General features: G+C 54.8%; 13 protein-coding genes across 13 annotated transcripts; 6 read left to right on the forward strand and 7 right to left on the reverse strand.

The window, feature by feature from the left end:
• Positions 1–117: 117 nt before the first annotated feature.
• Positions 118–857, forward strand: BU26DRAFT_522148 (uncharacterized protein). The gene is made up of 2 exons (XM_033829713.1): positions 118–541; positions 597–857. Exons 1-2 carry the CDS (start codon positions 198–200, stop codon positions 631–633), a joined length of 381 nt encoding a protein of 126 aa, XP_033680768.1. The 5' UTR covers positions 118–197; the 3' UTR covers positions 634–857.
• A 241-nt stretch (positions 858–1,098) lies between these two features.
• Positions 1,099–1,626, forward strand: BU26DRAFT_568311 (uncharacterized protein; the record flags this gene model as incomplete). Its single annotated transcript, XM_033833760.1, has 2 exons — positions 1,099–1,283; positions 1,353–1,626. The coding sequence occupies 2 exons, from the start codon at positions 1,099–1,101 to the stop codon at positions 1,624–1,626; spliced, it is 459 nt and encodes a 152-aa protein (XP_033680769.1).
• An 87-nt stretch (positions 1,627–1,713) lies between these two features.
• Positions 1,714–2,511, reverse strand: BU26DRAFT_542438 (lytic polysaccharide monooxygenase; the record flags this gene model as incomplete). The annotated part of the gene is made up of 2 exons (XM_033831643.1): positions 1,714–2,405; positions 2,454–2,511. 2 exons carry the CDS (start codon positions 2,509–2,511, stop codon positions 1,714–1,716), a joined length of 750 nt encoding a protein of 249 aa, XP_033680770.1.
• Positions 2,512–3,025: 514 nt separating this feature from the next.
• On the reverse strand, positions 3,026–4,295 carry BU26DRAFT_75324 (uncharacterized protein). Its single transcript, XM_033836305.1, has 3 exons — positions 3,796–4,295; positions 3,126–3,741; positions 3,026–3,079 (listed from the first exon to the last, which is right to left on the reverse strand). Exons 1-2 carry the CDS (start codon positions 4,051–4,053, stop codon positions 3,340–3,342), a joined length of 660 nt encoding a protein of 219 aa, XP_033680771.1. The 5' UTR covers positions 4,054–4,295; the 3' UTR covers positions 3,026–3,079; positions 3,126–3,339.
• Positions 4,296–5,235: 940 nt separating this feature from the next.
• BU26DRAFT_75403 (uncharacterized protein) lies at positions 5,236–7,557 on the forward strand. The gene is made up of 3 exons (XM_033836306.1): positions 5,236–5,585; positions 5,649–6,188; positions 6,246–7,557. Exons 1-3 carry the CDS (start codon positions 5,526–5,528, stop codon positions 7,359–7,361), a joined length of 1,716 nt encoding a protein of 571 aa, XP_033680772.1. The 5' UTR covers positions 5,236–5,525; the 3' UTR covers positions 7,362–7,557.
• Positions 7,558–7,752: 195 nt separating this feature from the next.
• BU26DRAFT_553575 (lytic polysaccharide monooxygenase) lies at positions 7,753–8,441 on the forward strand (the record flags this gene model as incomplete). The annotated part of the gene is made up of 2 exons (XM_033832217.1): positions 7,753–8,264; positions 8,414–8,441. 2 exons carry the CDS (start codon positions 7,753–7,755, stop codon positions 8,439–8,441), a joined length of 540 nt encoding a protein of 179 aa, XP_033680773.1.
• Positions 8,442–8,557: 116 nt separating this feature from the next.
• On the reverse strand, positions 8,558–9,760 carry BU26DRAFT_75475 (uncharacterized protein). The gene is made up of 2 exons (XM_033836309.1): positions 9,055–9,760; positions 8,558–8,997 (listed from the first exon to the last, which is right to left on the reverse strand). Exons 1-2 carry the CDS (start codon positions 9,301–9,303, stop codon positions 8,569–8,571), a joined length of 678 nt encoding a protein of 225 aa, XP_033680774.1. The 5' UTR covers positions 9,304–9,760; the 3' UTR covers positions 8,558–8,568.
• Positions 9,761–10,357: 597 nt separating this feature from the next.
• BU26DRAFT_508371 (NAD(P)-binding protein) lies at positions 10,358–11,338 on the reverse strand (the record flags this gene model as incomplete). Its single annotated transcript, XM_033827070.1, has 3 exons — positions 10,358–10,523; positions 10,568–10,637; positions 10,708–11,338. 3 exons carry the CDS (start codon positions 11,336–11,338, stop codon positions 10,358–10,360), a joined length of 867 nt encoding a protein of 288 aa, XP_033680775.1.
• A 225-nt stretch (positions 11,339–11,563) lies between these two features.
• Positions 11,564–13,115, reverse strand: BU26DRAFT_75486 (uncharacterized protein). Its single transcript, XM_033836310.1, has 3 exons — positions 12,856–13,115; positions 12,644–12,742; positions 11,564–12,593 (listed from the first exon to the last, which is right to left on the reverse strand). Exons 1-3 carry the CDS (start codon positions 12,910–12,912, stop codon positions 11,790–11,792), a joined length of 960 nt encoding a protein of 319 aa, XP_033680776.1. The 5' UTR covers positions 12,913–13,115; the 3' UTR covers positions 11,564–11,789.
• On the reverse strand, positions 12,836–15,237 carry BU26DRAFT_75417 (uncharacterized protein). The gene has a single exon (XM_033836307.1). It carries the CDS (start codon positions 14,997–14,999, stop codon positions 13,320–13,322), a length of 1,680 nt encoding a protein of 559 aa, XP_033680777.1. The 5' UTR covers positions 15,000–15,237; the 3' UTR covers positions 12,836–13,319.
• Positions 15,238–15,317: 80 nt separating this feature from the next.
• Positions 15,318–17,902, forward strand: BU26DRAFT_522154 (DUF1212-domain-containing protein). Its single transcript, XM_033829714.1, has 3 exons — positions 15,318–16,756; positions 16,810–17,609; positions 17,792–17,902. The coding sequence occupies exons 1-2, from the start codon at positions 15,476–15,478 to the stop codon at positions 17,452–17,454; spliced, it is 1,926 nt and encodes a 641-aa protein (XP_033680778.1). The 5' UTR covers positions 15,318–15,475; the 3' UTR covers positions 17,455–17,609; positions 17,792–17,902.
• A 17-nt stretch (positions 17,903–17,919) lies between these two features.
• BU26DRAFT_75510 (uncharacterized protein) lies at positions 17,920–19,360 on the forward strand. The gene has a single exon (XM_033836311.1). It carries the CDS (start codon positions 18,202–18,204, stop codon positions 19,165–19,167), a length of 966 nt encoding a protein of 321 aa, XP_033680779.1. The 5' UTR covers positions 17,920–18,201; the 3' UTR covers positions 19,168–19,360.
• Position 19,361: 1 nt separating this feature from the next.
• Positions 19,362–21,538, reverse strand: BU26DRAFT_75420 (glycoside hydrolase family 115 protein). Its single transcript, XM_033836308.1, has one exon. The coding sequence runs from the start codon at positions 21,400–21,402 to the stop codon at positions 19,477–19,479; it is 1,926 nt and encodes a 641-aa protein (XP_033680780.1). The 5' UTR covers positions 21,403–21,538; the 3' UTR covers positions 19,362–19,476.
• Between the last annotated feature and the right edge of the window lie 609 nt (positions 21,539–22,147).

Here is a 22,147-nt window from a genome sequence, read left to right on the forward strand (position 1 = left end):
GCACCTGATACCGCGTCGGCGCCGTGGCTTGAGCTACTGAACCCCGCATTTAGCTCGCAATCAAACTTAGCTTATAAACCGTGGTCCTCTCAGTCGATCTCTGTTCATCCTCCATTCTTCTGTTCTAGCTCCTGGTCTGTCAACAGATCCCTTCGGAACACTTCCATCGCCGATAGAGGATCGGCTCCTTACCCACGATGCTCGACCATTTCGGATTCTCAGTCCACCCCTCGAAATTCGAAGAGGTCGTGAACTGGTACCTCGCGGCGCTTGCGCCCATTGGCTATACCAAGCAAATGGAGTTCCCTGGGCGCGCTGTCGGTCTAGGAGCCAGCAAAGAGCACGCTCACTTCTGGATTGGCGCAAAAGAAGACGAAACGTCTTTTGGGTTCCACCTCGCATTCGCGGCGACGGACCATGAGACGGTCGACAAGTTCTATGAAGCTGCGTTGAAGGCTGGTGGGAAGGACAATGGCAAGCCCGGGATAAGGGAGATGTACGGCCCGACCTACTACGGGGCATTTGTGCTGGACCCTCTGGGGTAAGTGGTTTAACGGCGACGTTTGTGTTTTGTATGGCCCGCTGATTAACTGAAGGAACAACATCGAGATTGTGGACAACACGCCCCGCTAAAAGTCCCTCGCCTTGGTAATTACGGCCTCGATGTGAGGGTCGTTGGCTGCTTTTGGGAAGTGAATGTGGATAGTGGGGTCGACTTTGTGCTCTACGGATCTAGACTGAGAGAGGAGGAAGCCTGGGATCCAAGATGACCCGAAGCAAGAAAATCGCAGCGGGGCTCTTAATGAGCCTACTGGCATCTAATGCTCGAGGTCTTTAGATGTTCCCCAATTCGTCAGGTGTTGTACAGCCGCAATCCAACCTTATGCCTTCAATCTGCTTTCTATCGGTCGTGACGTAGCCGTGACTGTGGACGTGCTCAGAGACGGCTTCGCTCTCATCGCTCTTCCCGGACCTTCCTTGCTCCTTCCTCACTTCAGGGCTTGGCATTTTTGCATCTTTTCCGCTTCTTCCTCCCTATAATTTCCAAAGTCTTTGCTAATACCGCCACACGGCCCATTCGATCTCGGGTTACCAGTCATGAATCTGTCCACCAATCTCTTTGCCAAGGCTCCTGCGGACTGGATGACCCACGAAAAGCTGCCCACCAACTACCTGCCCGATCCCGAGCTCGTATGGATGATGGAAAATATCGACGAGCTTTACCGCAAGGCCAACCGCGCCATGGACTCGATCGAATCGGCTCGCCAACTTGGGAGCTCGAAGTAGCACTGAAACACTTCTATGCCGTTCGAGCGGTGCGAGACGAGGTCGCCAAGACTCAAGACTGCAAGCATGCGCCTCGAGAGGATCACCGGGCTCAAACAACTGGAACCGAAGTGGAAGAAAGCCGGACAGCGGATCACACAGCTGGAGGCTACTCTGAAGGACAAGGATCGCGCGTACGAAAAGCTCAGACAGAAGCAGATAGCAACGGAGAAAGAGCGCGCGAGACTTGAAGAGCAGCTGAAGGAGAAAGTATCCGGAACCGCTTCAGATCGTGGTGGCGCGGGCTCTGGTAATGACTCGATCGTGAAAGATATGGCCAACATCAAGCTCGACAAGTAGCTGCACGTAACTCTCATATGTGTGGTCGTGAGGGACTTGGCCAGGCTATAACCCTCTGAAGGCCTTCCGAGTAGTACAATGCACTGCTCAACCCTGCCAAACATCCGGCTTCGGCATCAAATACCCACTGATATCCTTCGGAAATCTGTTTGTGCCCTCTTCGTGGAACCAAATATTCGGATCCTCATCCTTGTACGCATTCGGGAACCTAATAAACGGCCCCGGCGTTCCCCCACCACTACCCACAATGTCCACATGCGCGCAGCTCACATACCACTGGCTCTGCCCCTTATTTGAGCTTGCGAAGAATTGCTCAATCCGTAGCAGATACTTGCCCGGGGGTGTCGTCGCCGGAATCGTAAAGTTCATGCTCGTCTGCCCGTACAAGCTCCACGTGGTGCTGTTGGCCGGCCCCGCATACGCGATCTTGAAGAAGTCGCCGCTGCCGTCGTAGTCCATTATGTCCATACCCACAGGCAGCTTCGACAAAAAGACTTGGCCAGGTCCTTCGTGGAAAATCTCCGGCTGTATGTCGCCTTCGGAGTACGGGCCGCTGAGGTGGAAACCCACGTCGTCGCCTGCGAGGACGGTGGCGGTTTCGATGGACGGGTTGCGCACGGGGAAGGCAGATTTTCCGCATTTGAGATCGGGATTGGAGAGGTTGTAGATGGGGAAGGCTTTGGCGAACATGGGTGGGTTGCCGTCAAGGGCGGAGACGTCGCGGATGTATTGGAAGTCGGTAGAGACGGTGTTGTTCACTATGAGGCGGGAGAAAATGTCTGGGAGCGTCAGTTTGAGACTAGAGAGGAATGAACGGAGCTGCATACAGTGGGCGGATGCTCCGGGAAGGAGGGCCGCCGGGAGAGCGAAGAGGAATAACTTCATGACTGCTGGCTTGCTTAGGCACGGACTGTGGGCGGGCCGTCAATGGAGTTTACTGGCCCTGTTCGTCTCTTTATACCTCGTCTCTCTCCCGAGAATGCAAGACACCTAAATGCATGCCGTTTGGCTCTAAAGTGCGGTGCAGGTCCATATGACCAACACTGCACACTCCTGTTTCAGCATTTTGATGTTCCTGAAACATGTCCAATGGCTTCCAACGCATCCTGCGTCCTAGAGTAGCTGCGCCAGAGTGTGGGGTAAGTTAGATGAATTGTTAAATCGGCTGTTGTATAAGGGCTAAATCAATTCTCCCAGTGAACACGGGTTCGCAACATCACTTCCGCTTTTGGTCATATGTGAAAAGCCCGGATTGGTGGCAGCGGTTTCCCGGGTTGGAGTGTATTTCGTGCGTAGGCGCTTTTGGATGGTCTTCCGTATGCATGTCATTTGGGAGTTGTGGGGTTTGAGCGGGCGTGAGCTTGTGGTCGTTCTGAGGCTTTGCTCGCGTGCGTTAGCAATGTTCCGTCTGCCAATCGGGTATATGCTATGGTCACTTATCGACTGAAGTATGCTGGAAGCGTGAGTGAGGTTCTGCCCCTGAGACTCGGTCGATATACCTCTGCGTAAGGTGAGTTGGGTTGGCTATGATCAGACCCGGTGGTCCATCCTTTCCAGCAACTCTGCTCGGAAAATGCAAGCTCTAAGGCTATTGGAAGCATCCAGGTTATTGCACGACTGAAAACAGATTTTTTTGGTCATAAGAGCGCCCACCCATTTCCAGTCATTCTTTCTCCACTCTCAAGACCTTCCAACACCACCTGACTCACCCCTCTACGACCCATAAATCTTCACAAATCCCCTCGTCTCATTAGCGCTCAACGTCGCATCCGCCGGCATCAGCCTCATCGAGAAATAATCCATGCCATACGACCCCAAGCTCGCGGGATAATACTTGAAGCCCCAGGTGGTGGTACCATCATAGCCGCCCAGGAACACGCCGGGCTGCTTCTCCTCACCAACATAGTGCTCGTAGACTTTGACGGGCTGGCCGCTGGGCACCTTCCAGAGCAGCACGCCGTCGTCGTCGGAGTTGGGCGAGAGAGTCAATGGCATCCATTGCACGGCGGTCGGGGCACCTGCGTCAGTGAGGTCGGTCGGGACGTAGGCGTGCAGCGTGTTGTTGACGCATTCGAGAGCACGCTTGGCGATGTCGTTGCGGGTTGGGATGGTGATCTGTAGAGAGCATTAGCTTCGGCTACCCCTCTCTGCGGTGCTTGGTGGACTTACGTATCCCCATCGCAGAGATGGCTTTCGGTCGGTATTCGGATTGTATGAGACAGAGTACACATCTGTGTCGCCGAAGCCCTCAATGGCGGGGTTCTCGCTGGAGACGACTTGGAGGGTCCATGGCCCTGCGATGCCGGTGTCGGCGTTGTAGCCTGGGTAGGAGGAGCAGGATGCCGGGAGCTCTTTGATGGTGACATCGGGGAGTGCGGCGAAGGCACTCGCGAGGGCGGATGCGAAAGCGAGAGTCTTGGAGAACATTTTGAAGGATTGGATTACAATTAGATTCTAGAAATGCTTGGAAGAGATAGCGGACGACTGACGATGCTGATATAAGAAACGAGATGATGCCCAAACCTTTTATACTTGCATCCATATCGTCAAAATCTGCCTCACACTAGAATAGGTCTTGTTGCCCACAGGCAACAGCCGCGCTCCGGCCCAGCAATTAATTTATCCCTCGAAGCTAAAGCTACACAACGGCTGTCCAATTTTTGCGGGAGGATCGAGAAATTGGAAGGATCCGAGGAAGTGTTGAAACGGGGTTAGTAAGGGGCCGAGTCATCACGTGGGAAGATGCTGATTGGTTGGTGCCTAAAGCGGGCCGGAGCCGGCCCCGCTGCGCCGCGCTTTTGCAACGCCCCGCAGTCACAGCCTCAACGGGCATCACCACGTCAAAGCGTGAAGGTATCATGGCTTCATCCTGTGTCTTCATAAGCCAACTTAACACAAGTGGTCGCACCACCAGAAGGAAGCCTGATGACGCGCCGTCTCGTCAGGGGAGACCTCTTCACGCCTTTTTGCGAGCCTCTTTGCACAGCAGCACCCATTTCGACAGGTACGACACCCTTCCATAGGAGTCGCCGTCAGCTGTTCCCCTCTTTGTCGGAGCTGGCGCTAGTACGAGCCCTATAGTCCATGATCGATCCACCCATGGATTAAACTGGACTGTTCCTTCTGTCTCCTTACTGGTCCAGCCCTGGAACGTGAACACCGTCCTAGATTCGTTCACTTCCTGATCCAGTTTTACGGTCTTCGTGACAATATCTCCTAAACGTGTCCGCGATGTGCTCTGCATCACTAAGGTAGAGGCGCGATTCAAGAGTAGAGATGGCTTCTTTCATGTTCGCTTCGATGTCTTCACCGTCAATGGTGTTGAGAGGGCAAGAGCGCTTCTGGCCTTCCGCATGCTGTATTCTCGAACGTCGTACGTCTGTGAGTTGTTCTTTTCCCACAGCTGAGGCACATCGTGTGCCGTCATTCGTTCGTATTAACTTAACGGGTTGCAGCGCGTCACGCATCCTTCTCGGGCTTGGACAAGCTGACCTCAGGCATTTCAAGCTCACCGCCTATGCGTACTAAGAGTGGGCAAGGCTGTTGGGTTGCAGCGGTCCGGGCCTTGGCCCCTAGGGCTAAAACCAGGGGTTGCAGGACGCTAAACCATTTCTGTCCTGCCATGCGAGCTTTGGAGCAGGCCACATCAGCCCAAGGTCGACTTCACCATTTCTCAGCCAGTCCACTATCAAGATTCTAAGGAGAGCCTCAGATGCCCAGCCTCAACGGGCGCGATAGGGGCCTGCGCTAAGCCGTGGTACGTATGGTGCGCGGTCAACCTGGCTATAGGGTTCTTTAGCTAGACGGCACAGCACTGGACCTCAAATTCACGCTCTTGCGCTCGTGCTGAGCCTCATCCACCAGCTTTTGGTTCCCGTGGATAACTCTTCAACGTCGAAATGGTGAACGTAGGGCGGCCATCCCGCGGGTGCTTGACATGTCGTCGACGACGAGTCAAAGTAAGTGCAGCATGAATCCATGTGCCCTCTTACTCCTCTGCTGCTAATGTCTGGGGCGCGTAGTGCGACGAGAACCAACCCAATTGCAACCGTTGCGTCAAACTGAATACGAATTGTGAGTGGAAGGACCAGTGGAGCTCATTGGTGCGCCCTCAGGAATCCTGGGCCGAACGGAAGGTTGCCCAGCGAGTGGAACGCGTGCAGAATGAAAGGAAGCTGCGAGATGCGTGCCGTCAGAATGATTTTGGCTTGTATAAGCAACTAAATGCGGTCACCATACCGAAGCAGTGCCAGATTGGGCCGGAGATCTACGCCATCAACCGCTTCTACAGCGATTACGCTTTTGATCCCGTGACCTGCCCCTTCCTGTACGCAGTCCAGCCCATGTACCAAAAAGAGAGTACTCCTAGCTGCTTGCGTAACGTGGTTCCGGCTATTGCACTGGCCAACGCCGCGAAGCTGCAGCAGCGCTATGATCTGCTGGAGGAGTCGGTCAAGTACTACGGCCGATCGCTCAGGCATCTGGCGCAGTGCTTGAATGACCCGGAAGTGGCGAAAAGAGATGATACAATGCTCACTGTCTACATTCTGGGGCTGTATGAGGTACATACCAGGATTACCCCGCATATGAGTGGAGATTGGGTTCACTGACAGCCGCAGGCCATCTCGTTTGACCGCCGCCCCACCACTTCACACAATCCACACGCCCCTGGCCGCCTGGTGCTCCTGCGTCTTCGCGGTCGCGAGCAGTTGCAAACACACATGGGGCGCAACTTATTCCTCGTTGTGTACCATGAGCATCTCATTACATCACTTGACGGCATGATCGAGCCAATGGAAGAATGTCCGTCCTGGGTTTACGAGGGCTTCCCACCCTCCCCGCTTACAACCCTGACCCTTTTCATGCACGACATCAGCTGCTTTCTCTCCGGTTGCAGGAAGACCTTGTCGCGAGCGTCAGGAGAAGCAACGCGCGATAGGCTGTTTCTCCTGTTACACACAGGAATCTCACTGCACAAAATGGCCATAGAGATGTTGAAACTGTTCCAATCCGGCGAGCTCGATGACAACTTGGCCTTCCAATTCTACTCTTCCACCGATCCGCGGCGCAAAAACTCGGTCAAGGCCTCTAAAACCTCCCTCAAGCAGTTGAGGAAGAGCATGCGCGCCAATGAAAAGCTCCGCCGAGACTCCAAAACGAGAGTCCAGCAATGGCCGCAAGCTCTTCAAGATATTCCCTCCGACATCCGAGAGAGATTTGACGAGATACAAATATCAAACTACTCACAGGAGTACCTCAACAGCTTCCGCGCCAGCTGCTCAATGGTTTGCCACACAACGCATATCTACCTCCTCACCACTCTGCTGCAGGTAGTCGCAGCGCTCCGCTCCTGGCCTCGGCAACCTGAGCTCTCTTCGGCAACCGCATTCGAAGAGCTTGACCTTGCAACTCTTGAGGTGGAATGGAATCAGACCATTTGCAACTATGCTTCAGACATCCTGAAAGAAATTCCCGACTCGCTCATCCTGCTCGACGGCGACAAGCGCCTGCCGATCTTCGACAAAGGAATGGCATACAGAGCCTTCATGCTAGTGTGGCATCTGCGGACAGCACTTGGTACGGAGCAGGCTACGGCACGGAATAGGGAAGAGTGCAGAAAGTGGCTAAGGCATATTGGCGAAGAGTACGGGATCGGCATTGCCATGGAAGCATTGGAAACTAACAAATGTTCCATACCCCACGGACATAAAAAGACGAATCCTTCTCGGATCTGATTCGTGGCCCTCGAAATCCGACGGAACTGTCACACGTACTTGGATGGCATAGATTGAAAATATGGGGCTCGCTTGAGGGTTTACCGCTTGTTCTCGGATACATAGCGCTCAACCATTCGCGGAGAATTTCTGGTGTTTCAAACAACACGCCTGTTACGGACTGGTTCTACAAGTTGAAACCACCATCGCGTTCGATTTATATAGCCTTCACTCCAAGAACAGCCCTTGCGCGGCGCAATTCGGCTTCTAGGTACAAAATGACACTCTCATCGCACAAGAGGATCCCGCAGACGCAGGTCGCCTGCAGTCATTCCTTCACCCTTCTGCTTTACCAAAGACCCCCGCTACTGTAGACTTTCATTTCTGAACAATTGTTTATTACATCGCCATCATGAAGGTCATACTACCTCTCCTTGGCTTTGCATCCGTCGCCCTCGCACACTGGAACTACGACCGCCTCATCCACAATGACGCGATAGTTGGAGACTATTATACCTACATCCGACGCACGTCCAACTCCAACTCGCCCGTCACTGATGTGTCCTCCACCGACATGCGCTGCAACGTGGGCGGTGCCTCCGGTAACGGAACGGAAACTTACGAAGTCGCCGCTGGCGACCAGATCGGCTTCGTCATCAATGCCGAGTTCGGGCACCCCGGCCCCCAACAAGTTTATATCTCGAAGGCACCAGGCGCTGCGACAGATTATGATGGGAGCGGTGACTGGACCAAGATCTACAGCGCGACTACGAGCAACATTACCAGCCAAGGATTGGAGTGGGCAACCAACGGCATCACTTCGTTCGTGTTCAAGATTCCATCCGAGACTCCAGCCGGCGAATACCTCGTGAGAGCCGAGGGACTTGCGCTTCATGGAGCAAGCGCCAAGGGTGGCGCTCAATGGTATATCGGCTGCGCACAGGTCAAAGTCACTGGGAGCGGGACCGGGGCACTTAGCCCATCAGTGCAGATTCCAGGCGTGTACAAGGGTGATGAGCCGGGCATTCTGATCAACATTTACTACCCCGTCCCCACGAACTACACTGCTCCAGGCCCAGCGCTGTGGCCGGCGGGAACTAAGGAATTACACGCGGTCACGCAGATGTAGGCGCATGTCTCGTTTCTATTAGCTTCTTGTATATACTTCATGGTTGTTCTCTTTCGCTACGATCCATGCCAACGTAACCTTTCTTGCCGTCACTCTCCATCAGGCGACCCTCAAGAATCCTTCCCAATTCCTATCATCAGGCATTGGAAGCTGCTGCCGCTTCCGCATCCCTCCCTCCCCCCAGACTCCACTCATCAGCCTCAACAAGTAATACTCTCCCGCGTTCCCACCCCAATTATACTTGAAAAACCATTTCGTCGTCCCCTTCGCGCCCAGAAACACTCCCGGCAGCCTCGTCCCATTGATGTAATGCGCATACGGCTCGACCGGTATGCCGGGTGTCTCGACGCTCGTGAGCCCGAAGCTGAGCGACGCCTGCCAGTTTTCCTGCGGTGCAATAGCGAGGTCGACCCAGGTTGTGGCGTTGCCGAAGGGGCCGCTGGGGATGCGGGCTTGCAGGGTGTGGGAGAGGCAGCGGAGGGTTATGTTAGGTGCGGTGGCGAAGGGGTTTTGTTTCGGGAGTGTTATCTGAAGAGTGTCTTGTTAGAGCGGAATCTATGTCAATGTCTGTGCTGGGATGCTTACGAATCCGTATCGGTCTACGCCATTGTTTGTGAAGCTCTCGGCGCTCACGCTTAAGCCGTCGATCGAGGAGCCGGTGGAGTCGGCGATGACGGTGAAGGGGCCGGCTTGCGAGGTGGCGGGGTTGTACGCCGGGTAGGGCGAGCAGTCGATTAGGAGTGGTACTGCTGTGACATTTGGAACAGCGTTGATGATGGGTGCGAGGCCGAGGATGAAGCCCGCTAGGGCTGCAGTCCTAGTGTGAAGTCGCATCGTAGGGCAGTGCAAAAGCTGTGGCGGCTTCGACCGGAGCTTCAAGAAATCCAAGTATCGATCGGAGATATAGAGGTGCGCGCCACGAGGAATCGAAGTGCCGTCCTGGTGTGGAATCTAGTTTCCATTAACTTTCATTCTGACGCGCACGCTGAGTGGTCGGTTAAACCCTGCCTGATTGGACCCGTCGCAGAAGGCTGGGATCCATGCAGCAGTTGAGCAGATCTACCGCTAGCTACCTCTATCCATGATAATCAATTGACTATGGAGAATCGGAACTGAGGACGGAGGGATATATCCGAGTCGCTAATCCTTGCGCAGATCAGAGTCAGTAGAGCCTGGGATCTCCCGTGGTGTATCTAGGTATCTTGACCCAACGATCCGTATTACGGCTAAGCCTCGGTGGGCTACGTAATATTAGAAAGCCTTTGTTAATACATAGTCGAGAGTATGCGCGATAAGGCCTGAAAGTTCGATACACTTTACCCTAGGAAACACCTCGGTAGGTACGCGTACTTCATTACAATGCAGTTCCCTCAGTCAGTCATTCTCCTTGCTTGACGGGGCCACATTTTGGAGAAAGAGACCCGTAATCCGAGGAAAAGGTTCGAAAAGTGCCGCGAGAAGTTATCGTACTCTGGTATAATCTTAGTGTCCCACTTTCCTGCGTAACATAATTCAAGGAGCACCATGGGTCGATCGAGAAGGGAATGGATCTCAAGGATGGATAAGGATGAAGAATTGGCGGAAGAATCGGCGTGTAAAGTATTCTTGGATTTGAAGCTCGGATCTGAAACATAGACGGCGGGCCCTCGTAACCTATAGACGTAAATGTTCGGGTGCCGTGAGGTCGCGTGGATGCGACGGCGCCTGCAGCTGGGCGCTCGCATCATATCCTGCATGGCTTTAGGCGATGAAATAAAAGATATCGCTCCGCCAAAGTGTGAATGACTTGAAGGACAGGGAACGGACCTTCAATGGGTACAAGCCTCGACATTATACCCAAGGCCATTCAAGACAGCCGGCGCTGCCTACCTGACTAACTACTCCGAGATCATATTGTAGACCACGCAGCATCCACCGGCAACAGAGCACCGCTGATCATCTTCGCCTCATCGGACGCCAAAAACGCAATGCCACGCGCAACATCGTTGGGTTCAATAACCGGCTTAGGCTGTCCCTCTTCGTCTTTGGCTACGTGCAGCATAAAGATGGGCCTCCTAATGTTAGCGTAACGTGTGATGATAGGGAATCGGGCTCGTACGAGAAAGCCGCGTAACCGGCCTGGTCAAAGCACTCCATGTTCATCGACTTGTGGATATTGGTATGAACGCCTAGACTGCTGTTAGGTCCAAATGTCCCAGGTACTGAAGTGGGCAGGGTTCTCAAAATTGAGAAACATACCGCCAGGAAGAACTGCATTGCAGCGAATGTTTTCGGTATGGAACCGCCATGCGGCATTCTTCGTAGCGCCAACCTGATTGATGTAAGAATCGCGACAAAGAGGGCGGCCAGGAAAGGCCACGAGAGTTACAATGAACTCCCCAAAACATACTAGGCCATGCTTGCTCGTCGTATAAGCGATGCCCGCAGCAGCGCCAGCGCTACCCGCCTTGCTGCAAACATTGACAATAGCGCCCGCCTTATGCTCCTTCATCGACGGCAGCACAGCCGTCATGAGCCGGACCGGAACCGTCAAGTTGATCATCATAACGCGCTCCCACTCCGAGTCTTTCAGCGTATCGGCACTCGACCAGGCATCAGTGATGCCCGCGCAATTGACGAGAACGTCGATTTTCGGTCCGTATTTGGCGATGCATGCCGCAACAGCTTCTTCGCTCGCTTTTGGTGCTGTAAGATCAGTCTGGTGGAAGCCGAATGCGCTTTGCTGTGCCTCAGTAATCTCGTGTTTGAAGGGCGATACATCGATGCCGAAGACTTTCGCGTGCCGGTCGAGGAATAGCAGAGTGGTAGCAAGGCCAATGCCGCTGCTGCAGCCGGTGATGATGACAACTTTGTTATCGAAGGTGGCCATGGTTTGCTAGCTGGACAGGTGGTGTAACGGTTAAAGAAGAGTGTGTATCTTCCGTGAAGAGGTTGAACTGGCGCGGCGGGTCGCCCTTGGGGCGACAGGCAAGCTCTAGCCGCACCCAGTCTAGCGTCGGGCGGGTAACGGACACGGTCTATACGGCCCTTCTCCACGAATCAGATGATGCCCTTTACGATGAGGGGCACGCAGAAATCCCGGCTGGTCGGTAAAAGGATCATTTAACTTCTGCCAGCTCTGGTATGCTCCAGATTCTCTTATCCATGCACCTCAAGTACATTGACCTGGAAAGGAACATCCTCAATAATAGCTTCCCGCAGCTACTTCACTCACCGCGCCGGGTGTGCGAAGCTGTACTCATATCCGCGATTGCGATCCTCTTGCCGACCCATCGAAAAATGGCCCATCGAGAGAAGCTTCCGTCGAACCGCGCAACGTCTCAAGATGTGCTCCAGGCTCGGCGAACGAAGTGCGAGTCGCCTCCCTCAGCCTTCCAATGCGCGAGACAGGCGGCGTTGCTCTTATGAATTCCGGGCCTGCAATACGCGCACCTTCGTCCAAACTGATTTTCCGGGTCGGCTGTCATATTCCATAGCCCAATACCCGGATGATAGACGCGACACACCAATCCGGCCTGCGCACAGTGGATACAAGGCTTGCCGGCAACGATGCCGTATTTACCCTTGATAAGGCGAGCGTGCGCGAGCGCGCGGCGGTACGCCACAGAAATCCTTGTTTCGAAGCCCGTGTCGGTAATGGGGTCGCCAGGTGCGGCGTTATTCTTTGTCCAGGAATCGAAATCAGTGAGCCAGTTGACGTACGTTGCATCGCGAGGAAGAGGCGGGTAGCCGTGCGGATAGACTGGAGCTGCCGGCTTCCACTGACTGACCGGCATATCGATCTCAGCAACGGGGAGTGCTTCTTCAGTCGCCACTGCTTGAATGTCACGCATAGCGAGATCCGACATCGCCTCCTCTTCGTTTTCTCTCCGGCGTTTCTGAGCCCTCGAGATCGGAGATTGGGGGGCTCGCTTCAGCAATCCGCGCCGCTTCTCGACAAAGTGAGCAATCAGCCGAAGCGCGCCCATACTGACGAGCGTATCGATAAAGTATGTGCCCCTATCCCAGCAATCCCGCTTCGCCTTGAGATCGCACCTATCAATATCGTACCCTTCGAAGTGGAAATGGAGAAGCCATCCCTCGCGCTGTTTATCGAACAAAACGTATCCGAAGGCTTCTAGGCTCTGCAATACGTGGTAAGCGTATTCGAATGACCTGGGCTAGATACACCTACTGCATAGTCCTTAGGCAAGTCTACTGGGCTCCAACCGGCTCTCTCGTCTCCATATTCCCGAAGGAGCACCACCGTAGGCCGCACCACCTCGCATCCTGCCTGCATACACTCATCAGCTTCCCATCGCTAGCGGTGAGGCAGAATGGCCAGTTGGGGAACTCTCCAGCGTCCCCTGGAGTCCCCCAGGCTGCATTATACGTTGAAAGACTTACCTTGCGCTCCTCATCCGCCTTCTGAACAGGCAGTAACGACAGCGTAGCATCGGCCATTGAACGACGCGGCGAGGGGGTGAGGTGAGGTTGAGCGTGTCGGGGTGACACCGCTCGTGTGTAAACGGAGGTGAAATTAGCGCCTTGGCAGCTAGCGGGCAGGCTGCTTCACTGCATCGCGTTCGGGCGGATATAGGAGTTGCCTGGGAATGGCGCTCATTGCCACTTTGTCTGGGTTACGTCGCTTGTGATGAACGGTTAAGGTAGTCAATGAGTACGGCTTGTAGCCTGGAGAACGTCGAAGAGCAATAAGTAGGATTCAGTCGCGCGCAATTTGGAGTCTTCCCGTCCGGTATTAAGGCAAGCGCTCCTACCCAGAAAGCGCGCCAAAGCCATGATAAGGTATGGTAGGGTTAGCTAGGCGGATGTACCTATGAGGTTCATTCTATGTGGAGCCGTTGGGATAGTCAGCTCCTTATCGCGGGATTGGTCTGAAGTGAAGAACCATGTACCCATGGAATCTCGACGAGACCAATCCTGTATTCCCGGATCCTCAGCAGGATACCTTCTACCTCAAACCTCTTCTGGAACTCTTTCCAATCGTCGTATGTCAGGAACGCGGCGAGTTCCCGAGCGAGATATGCCATCCTCCAGCTCATGAGGCCATCTCTTGAGTACCGCAATAGGGACTCTAGGGCTTTCATCCCCCTGTTTCCAAACTGCAAGAACGAGCAATCCGTCAACTCAAGAGTGTGCAGGTTCGGGGGAAGCTGCTCGACGAAAAGGGTCGGCACTCTCGGGATGATCGCATACGCCGGTAGGTGTAAGCTGGAGAGCTTTTCGTAGGTGGCGAAGGAATCCACTTGGCCATATGTGGTCCAGTGCGGGAAACGGTCGTTATAAAGGAGTACTTGAATCCGGATCTCCTGGAGGGATTTGCGGTGGCCGTCAAGAGCGGCTTTGATGGTTTGGAAATCTAGACGGGGTAGCAGAGTTTGGTCAACTTGATCCATGTTGAGAGGATCGTGGGAGTAGGAGAATTTTCGGAGTGCCTTGCAAGACGTGATAATATCAGCAATATTAAGCGCATCTAGAAAGGAAAGCTCAAGGCTTAGGTCGTCGACGTTTGAAATGCCCGGAGTGCAGAGCCACTCCGTTTTGCGCTCGTCGATGAAACCCTTTAGTGTGAGCGTTCGGAGAGAGGAGAGTTGCAATAAATGAGGAATATCTTCCAGTCGCACTACAGCCGACCAAATGTGGACAGACTTCAAGTGTTGAAACGAGTGTGGGCAGCGCAGTATTAGCGGTTGTAAGAAGAGCCGGTGTCCTCTTAGGCTGCGAGACGAGCGGCTATCAAGGAAGTGAAGATGCGTGATGTTCGGGGTGTGCATCATAGCCGCGGTAAAATATGCGTCTTCCCCTTCGCCAGGCCTTCGACCTCGCTTCCCCCGAATTGCTAGTGCTGCCTCCACCGTGAACCAACTGCCATACTCTTCCAGGCGTGAGGTTATTTCATTGGGGTGAGGATGTGGGTCTGCATCAAGCAGGGGAATGCTCCATTGCAGCGATTGGACGTGCTTGGCTAAGTCCGGGCAGCTCATGAGCGTCCGGACGTAGTGGTACTGCTTCGTGGACGAGCGATCTCTTTGGGAGCAATATCTTCGGTAAAGGGAAGGCGTCGCCAAGCGGTAGAATTGACGGCTCGCCAAAGACAGGGCGTGTAAAGACTCGGTCGAAGGTAACCACCCCATGGCAGTTGCAGCTTCTAGACAGGATATGACTTCCAGAAGGATCTCTTCAGGCAATTCGCCAAGAGACGGGCCATTCTTGACCAGGTTCAGGTCTGAGGATGGGCTTCCATCTTCTCCATCCACGTCCTCCAGGGATTGCATGACTTCTTTCCATGACTCTTTGAAGGGATCTGGGATAGACGGGCTATCCGGTCGCGGTTCGACAGGTGCCGGTGTGTTCCGAAGAAGTTTTCGGAGGGCAGCTCGCCCTGCTGCAAACGAAAGACGCGGCGGCATTCCCGCTTTCGACAAACGGGGCGAACGGCAGGGGAACGGACGGCAAAAGGGGGTTGCGTGAGGTGTGGTGAGGAGCGAGATCGGTAGTCGGCCCATCCCGAAACGGCAATAGTGGGGCATGGCGCTATCGATAGGGAAAATCTATTCCAGGACAGAGCCTCCACCTTTCCATCCCAATTCCTCCTCGTCCTCGTCCGCCGCGCAATCTGCACTTGCATCCCAGGGAACTCTTCAAGAGATGCAAATGAGCCGTTTATTAGAGGTAGATTCATTCGCCGTGAGGGCATAGACGGGCTCTGCGCTCATGGGAATCACGGCCCCGACACATGAGCCTGACATCACGGCGAGACGCCTCTTTTTCGCTCACCAGTGCCCCCCTTCATCATGCAAATTGGGACCTTGTCTCTCCAAATGGAACCGTTTCGGGAGTTCCGGTCCCGTCCTTGCCCCCAGTTACGTAATTGTGCAAGAATAAACGAAGGTTCCACGGACCGATCCACGCCATCATAATAAAATTGTTCCTCCTCCTTGTGACGACCCCGTCGACGACAACACCATTCCGCTGCTCTCTCTTCTGGCCAACACACTCGTCTGACATGGAACCGTCATCGCACGAGTTACAGCATCTATCAGGCCAAACCACGTCACCGTCTGCTGAGCATCGCAACGCAGCACGGCAGAGGGTGCGCTTCAACAACCCCGCTGCCGGGACTCCGGCCTCAGACAGCTATGCCCGTCTTCATGACTCCGAAGTCACCCAACCAGCTTCCGACAAGTCCACAGCTGAAGCCGAGAAGCTCCTGAAGGCGCACAGACAGGGAGACGCAGCTTCCGAACATCGGCCGAGCACGCCGCTGGACGAGAACGAAGACTACGCCGTGTCCGGTAACGCCCAAGGCGGCGTGTTCTACCAGCTCCTTCAGGCATACAAGTCGCCCGTTCTCGGCGAGAGCCCGTCTGAGACCAGTGTTACTCCTCCCTCGCCGCCGTTCCAGAGACCTGCATCTTCAAGCGCCCCTGGATCCTCGGGCTTTGGGACCCCGCGACGCAAATGGTACGAGCATGACAAAGATGTCCGCTCGCAGGAAACGCTGGCCACGCTCGTGGGAGCAGCAACAGAACTCGCGAACCCGCACGAGAAGCAGGGTCTGGAGTTTCGACGAGCACACAAGCGCAACAGCAGCAGCCGCATTCTCTCCGCCATGTGGAAAGCCAAAGACGACCAGGACGCAAAGATCAAGATCCACGTGGCCGGCATTCTCAAGCGTCAGCAGTACATAGTCAAGATGTGCCGAGCACTGATGCTCTTTGGAGCTCCAACCCACCGTCTCGAGGAGTATCTCGCTACCACCGCCAAGGTGCTGGAGATTAATAGCCAGTTCCTCTATGTCCCCGGCTGCATGATCATCTCCTTTGACGACCTTCTCACTCACACCGCTGAAGTCAAGATCGTCCGGACCGCGCAAGGCGTTAACCTCGCGAAACTCAAGGATACCCACGAAATCTACAAGGAGGTGCTTCACGACGTCATTAGCTTGGACGACGCGCTCTCCCGGTTGGACGATGTGATCAACGCAAAGGATCGTCACCCCGTCTGGCTCTGCGTACTTATGTACGGGTTGGCTAGTGCCGCAGTATCGACCTTCTTCAAGGCTCGGCTCATCGACATGCCCATCATTTTCGGCCTGGGCTTGCTGCTAGGCTTCCTCCAGCTTGTTGTGGCACCCTTATCGAAAACCTACACCACAGTTTTCGAGGTCAGCGCAAGCATCTTGATGAGTTTCCTTGCACGTGCATTTGGGAGTATCCACAATAATAGCATCTTCTGCTATTCAGCCATCGCTCAAGGCTCCATTGCCATGATCCTCCCTGGATGGGTATGCACAAACCGAAGACTAAGACATATGAATAGCTAACCGTTTGTGTCCAGCTGGTACTCAGCTCGGCCCTTGAGCTCCAATCCAAAGCCATCGTCCCCGGATCGATCCGGCTAGTCTTCGCCATAATCTACTCCCTCTTTCTCGGCTACGGCATCACAGTCGGCACCGCACTTTACGGTGCCATCGATTCCAACGCCACGGCCGAAACGGTCTGCCGCGACCCGCTCCACCCGTACTGGAACTTTCTCTTCGTCCCCTTCTATGTCTTCTTCCAGACGTTCACCGTCCAGGCTAAATACAAACAGATGCCCGTCATGATCGGCATTGCGCTCGCGGGCTATATCGTCAACTTCTACAGTAACAAAAAGTTCTCGGCCTCCGCCCCAATCGCCTACACGCTTGGCGCGTTTACCATAGGATGTCTCGCCAACCTGTACAGTCGCCTGCGCCATGGGGTAGCAGCTGCCGTTCTTCTCCCTGCCGTCTACGTCCAGGTTCCTGGCAGTCTCGCAACGAGTGGCGCCATCACTAGTGCATTAGCCACCGCGAATGCCCTTATCAGGGGTTCCGAAGGAGCCGCAGATGTAAGTCCTGTAATACACACTAAACACAGATCAGGCACCTCACACTCGAGCGACTACGGTCAACCACGTCTCGCTGCGTTCTTCCCTCTTCGAGGGTTCACACAGGCATGAGCTCTCTGCATGGAGTTTTCATAACTGTGATCGAACATCGTCACATTGCCCTCTGAAGCCATCCTGGCTGTCACACCGCACCTGCGTTTAGAGTTGCTCATTCCCGTCAGTCACTAACGATGATTCAGGCATCAACAGCAAACCTCAATGCCATTGTAAGAGATACAGCTTTCCTTACAAAAATATTCCTACCCTCTACCACCTACGTCGTCCATCCCCTTCCCTTACCTAGAAGTGCGGCCGCTCGCTTCTTCGCCCATTACACTCTACGAGGCCACAAATCCAATCGTACCGTTCGAAACATATTCATTAGCCCGCACGCTAACATCCACAACAGGTTTTCAATCTCGCAGCTAGCATGATTCAAATCGCCATCGGCATCACCGTAGGCTTATTCATGTCCGCCCTCGTCATCTACCCCATGGGCAAACGGCGCAGCGGTCTGTGGACGCTATGACTGAATGTCGTGGTGCACGCACGACCATGTCTTGTTTTGAGCGCTGGAGAGCCGGCCTTCTACATGTAAAGACCTAAGGCATGCTGGAATGTTGACTTATTTCTAGCGTGTACTGCCACGCTCGGTGAGAGCTAGTGGCCCGGACCTAGGGATGGGGTGGCTTCCCATCTTGGAGCTTCCTTTTTCGTCCGACTACTGTCTCAAGGATTGGGGAGGGTGTACTGGAGTTTTAGGCGGGAAATAAAAGCATATGGGCGCGGCGTTGGGGGTCGTGGGGTCGTGCATCGACCATGATGCATAGCGGGCGTGGACTCCATCCCCATCGACATGCATCTTCGTACCGCAATATTACTAAGTTGTTAGATAGCAATATACGTACCAACACCACAACTCTTCGCATCCCCCTCAGCCCCTCAATACCCAACCTTCGTACTCTCCGACGGTCCCAAATAGCTCGCCATCACGCCCCCCAAATCCACCACCAACCGATGCACCACCGTCCCCGGCTCCAAGATCCACAAACTCACGCTATGCCTCCCGGCCTCCACCCTACCCAAATCCGTCTTCACAACGCGCGCGCCGTTCACCACGCTCTCGGTCCAGCCATTCGGCATACTGCCCAACGTGCTGCCCGGCACGGGCGACACCGTCGTGGGCGATGCGTCGTCCAGCGCGACCGCGTATTTCAGCGGCGCCGAGGGGTTGACGTTGAAGGACGGCGGGAGGTATGCGGTCAGCGAGGCCTTTTGCGCGGCGCTGAAGGCGTAGAAGGAGTAGACTGCCCTTGGGGCGGTAGCGGCGGTGAGGCTGCCCGCGGAGATGGGGAGCAGCGTGAGGCCCGAATCCGTGCGTCCGTAGTGCGGAATCGCCTCGACGGTCGCTGCGCCGCTGCTGCCGGGAGTCCGGCTGGTGAAGTGCTGCATCTCCATCGCGACGGCGCCGTTGGACTCGACGTAGCCCTTGAAATCGGCGGGGACGCGCGCGTTGTTCAGCGGCAGACTGAGCTTCACGGCGGCGCCGGACGCGGGCGCTATGCTGATAGATGCCGTGCTTGTGCCGTTTGGCACCGCGCCCCAGTTCACGCGGACGGTGGCGCGGATCGTCGATGTGCCGCTGGGGTAGCTGAGCGTTCCTTGGCTGGGCGTGACGCTGATGTATGGGTCGGACGTGGTGATTGTGAAGGCCACGCTGCCGGAGCCGCGGGCGTAGATGTCGATGGTGCGGTTCTCGGGCGTGTAGGGGTCCATGCGCAATAGCGTTGGTGCGGCGTCGCCGGGGGTAGAGGCCGTGCTGCCTTGGACGGAGACGCCTATTAGGCCAGCGGAGGGCGCGGAGGTGCCGATGGATTGTACGGAGGGCATGCTGTTTGAGGCGGGGTCTTGCCTGGGTTGCGGATTAGTAAATGGAGACACCCCCGATTACTGAATCTAAGTAGGCGTTTGCATAAGAGCATTCCAGCGTGACCTCACAAGCCATCAATTACAAGACGCGACTGCGTGTACGGAAGCTGGAGAGACTTCCATGTGCTTTGCGTGGGGATTTGGGAGGGGGAAAGGTTGGGTTACTTACCAGTTGTTGTACCCGAAATGTATCTGATCCATCATGTGGTTCCATTTCCCGTTCAACAAACCATGATATCTCTTCTGGATAACTGCGTCCTGTGCATAAGTGTTCTTGACATCGGCGGCGAGCTCGTTCGCGCTCATGCGCTTCTGCTTCGCGTACGCGGCGTTGCGGGCTGCGTTGATGTAGACGCGTTGGACGACTTTGCCGGCCATGACGGGGTGTAGGACCATCTCGAAGAAGGCGATTTGCGTGGCGGAGTCGAGCTTGTCGTATAGTGATTGGGTCTTGACTTCTAGGGCTTCCCATTCGTTTAGCACGTTCTCAGCCTCGTCGTAGTTGGCGATGGAGTAGAGGAATGGGTTGTTGTTCAGAAGCTCGTACTTCCGCCGAATTAGGAGCTTGCCGTACGTGGCCATAACCTCTGCGGTCGCGTCGGCAACATCTCCCCCAAATTCGCGCGTTGCCCATGCTTTGAGCCAGGTATCGGTGCTGTCTGGCGTCTCGAACTTCGACATGTCATACGCCATGTCTAGGAAGTGCGAGATTGGGATCTCGAGAGGCTTGAGATCCCCGACGTTGACGATCCAGATCTGGCGTGCGTTTCGCTCGTGCGCGAGATGCATCTGCTGCCACGTTTTCGACAGCTGAATAGTGTTGATCCACTTGTAGTTCCGCGGGTCGCCCACATAGTCGAAATGATAGTAGACACCCGCGCCCCCTATGCGGTCGACCTCGCTCGGAATAGGAAGGCGCTGGATGTTCCCGCTATTGTCATCGCTCCAGAGAATCGTAACATCGTCCGGGATCTTCATGCCAGCCTGATAATACCCGCCAACCTCCTTGTACACGCACCACATCTGCGGCACCGCACTCAAATTGCTGACGCCCAACGTGCTCTTCAGCACCCCCTGCTGGAACGTAATAACATCCACCAATGCCGTTGCATCCAGCGTCGGACTCGCCGCATCCCCACCCCCGCGCATTCCCATGGTCCACAGCGTCTCCCAGTTCTTTGCCCTAGTCGCCCCGTCTTGCATATACTTCTTCAGATTATTCTGATTGCTCTTCCAGTCCCAGGGCTTCACCTTCTCTTTATCGGCTCTTGCCATCGGCTCTGTATGACTGGTTCCCATCACGATTCCCATTTCGTCGGCGAGCGGCCCGTTCTTCGAATCGTCGGTGTAGAATCTGGAGTTCCACATCGCAGGCCAGAAGTAGTTTGCACGCAGGCGGAGCAGGAGTTCGAAGACTTTGGCGTGGAAACGCGAGTCGTATTTGCCGCCGTAGTTGGAGTTGACCCAGTTTGTGAGGGCGGGCTGTTCGTCGTTGAGGAAGATGCCGCGGTATTTGATGGACGGTGGGCCTTGGGTCTTCTTGGTGGGAAGCGCGTAGATGGCGGTTTTCTTCTTGGGTGGGACATCAGCCCACCAGTACCAGGGGCTGACGCCGATTTGCTCGGAGATGTCGTAGAGGGCGAAGATGGTGCCTCGTTTGTCACTACCGGCTAGCACAAGAGCTGATGACACGCCAGTGGTAGGGCTGTCCACGAGTGCTGAAGTAAAAGACTCCCATTTCCCCTTGATCCCCGAAACATCGATCTTGCCGGCCGAGACCAAACCGTCAATGAGCGGCGATTTGCCAATGGTTCCGGCGATGATGACCGGGGTGTCCGCAAGGCCCGACGTGCCGGTCGCAACTTTGGCTTTCGTTCCTGTGACTAGCCCGAAGTCATTCGCGAGGTCGTTGCCCGCGCGCGTCACTCCAGCCCAGTCTTTGCTATCGATGACGATGGTCGGTGCTGATCCAGTGCCACCTAGCTTCAACCCGCCATCTGCTTCCGAGAAACCCAGACTCGAAGGTTGCCCGATGGCCCGGGTCCCTATGACGAAGACGAAGAAGCACAGCAAAAGCCTGACGAGCTCCATGGTTGCTGGCTACCGCGCGGTCGTGCGTTGCGTTGACTGGAGAGGAGGCTTCTTCCCATTTTGTATGCGTGGATGCGGTTAAAGGTCGAGGTAGTATCCCCACATCGCCTAGTGAGAGATAGCGACAAATGACATCTCAGCCAATATGCCATATCCATTTCAATATGGAAATCGAGCGCCAAGCATCGCTTACTTCAATATAGCCTGGTATAGCCATCCCGGCACCACATCTGTTGAATTAAAGATCAGCTACAGTAAGTAAAGGACGCAATATGCGAGGTGGTACAACAAAGCAGTTGGTGGAAAATAATGGACGACTTTCTACAACTCTGGACGTCCGGAGTGATTCGCGGGTTCGCAGAATGCCACAGCGCCAATGCAACGGGTGCCGGTTACCGAGACGACTCCGGCGCGCATGGGTCCCGTGTGGGACAGCCCGCACACTTTTGGAGCGGAGACCTCCGGATCAAATAAATTCTGGAGTTAAATCGGGATGAAGCATGAGGGGAATGCCTAGTAGGTCGAACATCGGTGTAGGAGTTTGATGCACGAGGAATGGAATAAGAGACGTGTGAGATTGACCATGGCAGATATGAATCAGAGGAGTAAAAGTTGAAGGATGAAAGTGTGGAAGCAGGCGAAAGAAGACAAGACTGGCCGTGGAGTGGGACTTGAATGCGCTAAACCGCATTTGGTACAACTTTCTGCGATGTTATCAACTCGGATGCTGCAAGCCATGTGAGGT

Source organism: Trematosphaeria pertusa (assembly GCF_010094035.1).
Source record: "Trematosphaeria pertusa strain CBS 122368 unplaced genomic scaffold BU26scaffold_12, whole genome shotgun sequence".
NCBI lineage: Eukaryota > Fungi > Ascomycota > Dothideomycetes > Pleosporales > Trematosphaeriaceae > Trematosphaeria > Trematosphaeria pertusa.

What these genes read in the sequence shown, in the direction of transcription:
- BU26DRAFT_522148 (XM_033829713.1), top strand. Translation starts at nt 198, where the DNA reads ATGCTCGACCATTTCGGATTCTCAGTCCACCCCTCGAAATTCGAAGAG. An exon ending in TTTGTGCTGGACCCTCTGGG is followed by an intron (nt 542 to 596) that starts GTAAGTGGTTTA and finishes GATTAACTGAAG; the next exon opens with GAACAACATCGAGATTGTGG.
- BU26DRAFT_75324 (XM_033836305.1), bottom strand. Translation starts at nt 4,053, where the DNA reads ATGTTCTCCAAGACTCTCGCTTTCGCATCCGCCCTCGCGAGTGCCTTC. An exon ending in CATCTCTGCGATGGGGATAC is followed by an intron (nt 3,742 to 3,795) that starts GTAAGTCCACCA and finishes TGCTCTCTACAG; the next exon opens with ATCACCATCCCAACCCGCAA.
- BU26DRAFT_75403 (XM_033836306.1), top strand. Translation starts at nt 5,526, where the DNA reads ATGGTGAACGTAGGGCGGCCATCCCGCGGGTGCTTGACATGTCGTCGA. An exon ending in GTCGTCGACGACGAGTCAAA is followed by an intron (nt 5,586 to 5,648) that starts GTAAGTGCAGCA and finishes TGGGGCGCGTAG; the next exon opens with TGCGACGAGAACCAACCCAA. An exon ending in ACATTCTGGGGCTGTATGAG is followed by an intron (nt 6,189 to 6,245) that starts GTACATACCAGG and finishes TGACAGCCGCAG; the next exon opens with GCCATCTCGTTTGACCGCCG.
- BU26DRAFT_75475 (XM_033836309.1), bottom strand. Translation starts at nt 9,303, where the DNA reads ATGCGACTTCACACTAGGACTGCAGCCCTAGCGGGCTTCATCCTCGGC. An exon ending in GCGTAGACCGATACGGATTC is followed by an intron (nt 8,998 to 9,054) that starts GTAAGCATCCCA and finishes GACACTCTTCAG; the next exon opens with ATAACACTCCCGAAACAAAA.
- BU26DRAFT_75486 (XM_033836310.1), bottom strand. Translation starts at nt 12,912, where the DNA reads ATGGCCGATGCTACGCTGTCGTTACTGCCTGTTCAGAAGGCGGATGAG. An exon ending in AGGCGGATGAGGAGCGCAAG is followed by an intron (nt 12,743 to 12,855) that starts GTAAGTCTTTCA and finishes GAGTGTATGCAG; the next exon opens with GCAGGATGCGAGGTGGTGCG. An exon ending in ACTTGCCTAAGGACTATGCA is followed by an intron (nt 12,594 to 12,643) that starts GTAGGTGTATCT and finishes CACGTATTGCAG; the next exon opens with AGCCTAGAAGCCTTCGGATA.
- BU26DRAFT_75417 (XM_033836307.1), bottom strand. Translation starts at nt 14,999, where the DNA reads ATGCCCCACTATTGCCGTTTCGGGATGGGCCGACTACCGATCTCGCTC.
- BU26DRAFT_522154 (XM_033829714.1), top strand. Translation starts at nt 15,476, where the DNA reads ATGGAACCGTCATCGCACGAGTTACAGCATCTATCAGGCCAAACCACG. An exon ending in CCATGATCCTCCCTGGATGG is followed by an intron (nt 16,757 to 16,809) that starts GTATGCACAAAC and finishes GTTTGTGTCCAG; the next exon opens with CTGGTACTCAGCTCGGCCCT.
- BU26DRAFT_75510 (XM_033836311.1), top strand. Translation starts at nt 18,202, where the DNA reads ATGATGCATAGCGGGCGTGGACTCCATCCCCATCGACATGCATCTTCG.
- BU26DRAFT_75420 (XM_033836308.1), bottom strand. Translation starts at nt 21,402, where the DNA reads ATGGAGCTCGTCAGGCTTTTGCTGTGCTTCTTCGTCTTCGTCATAGGG.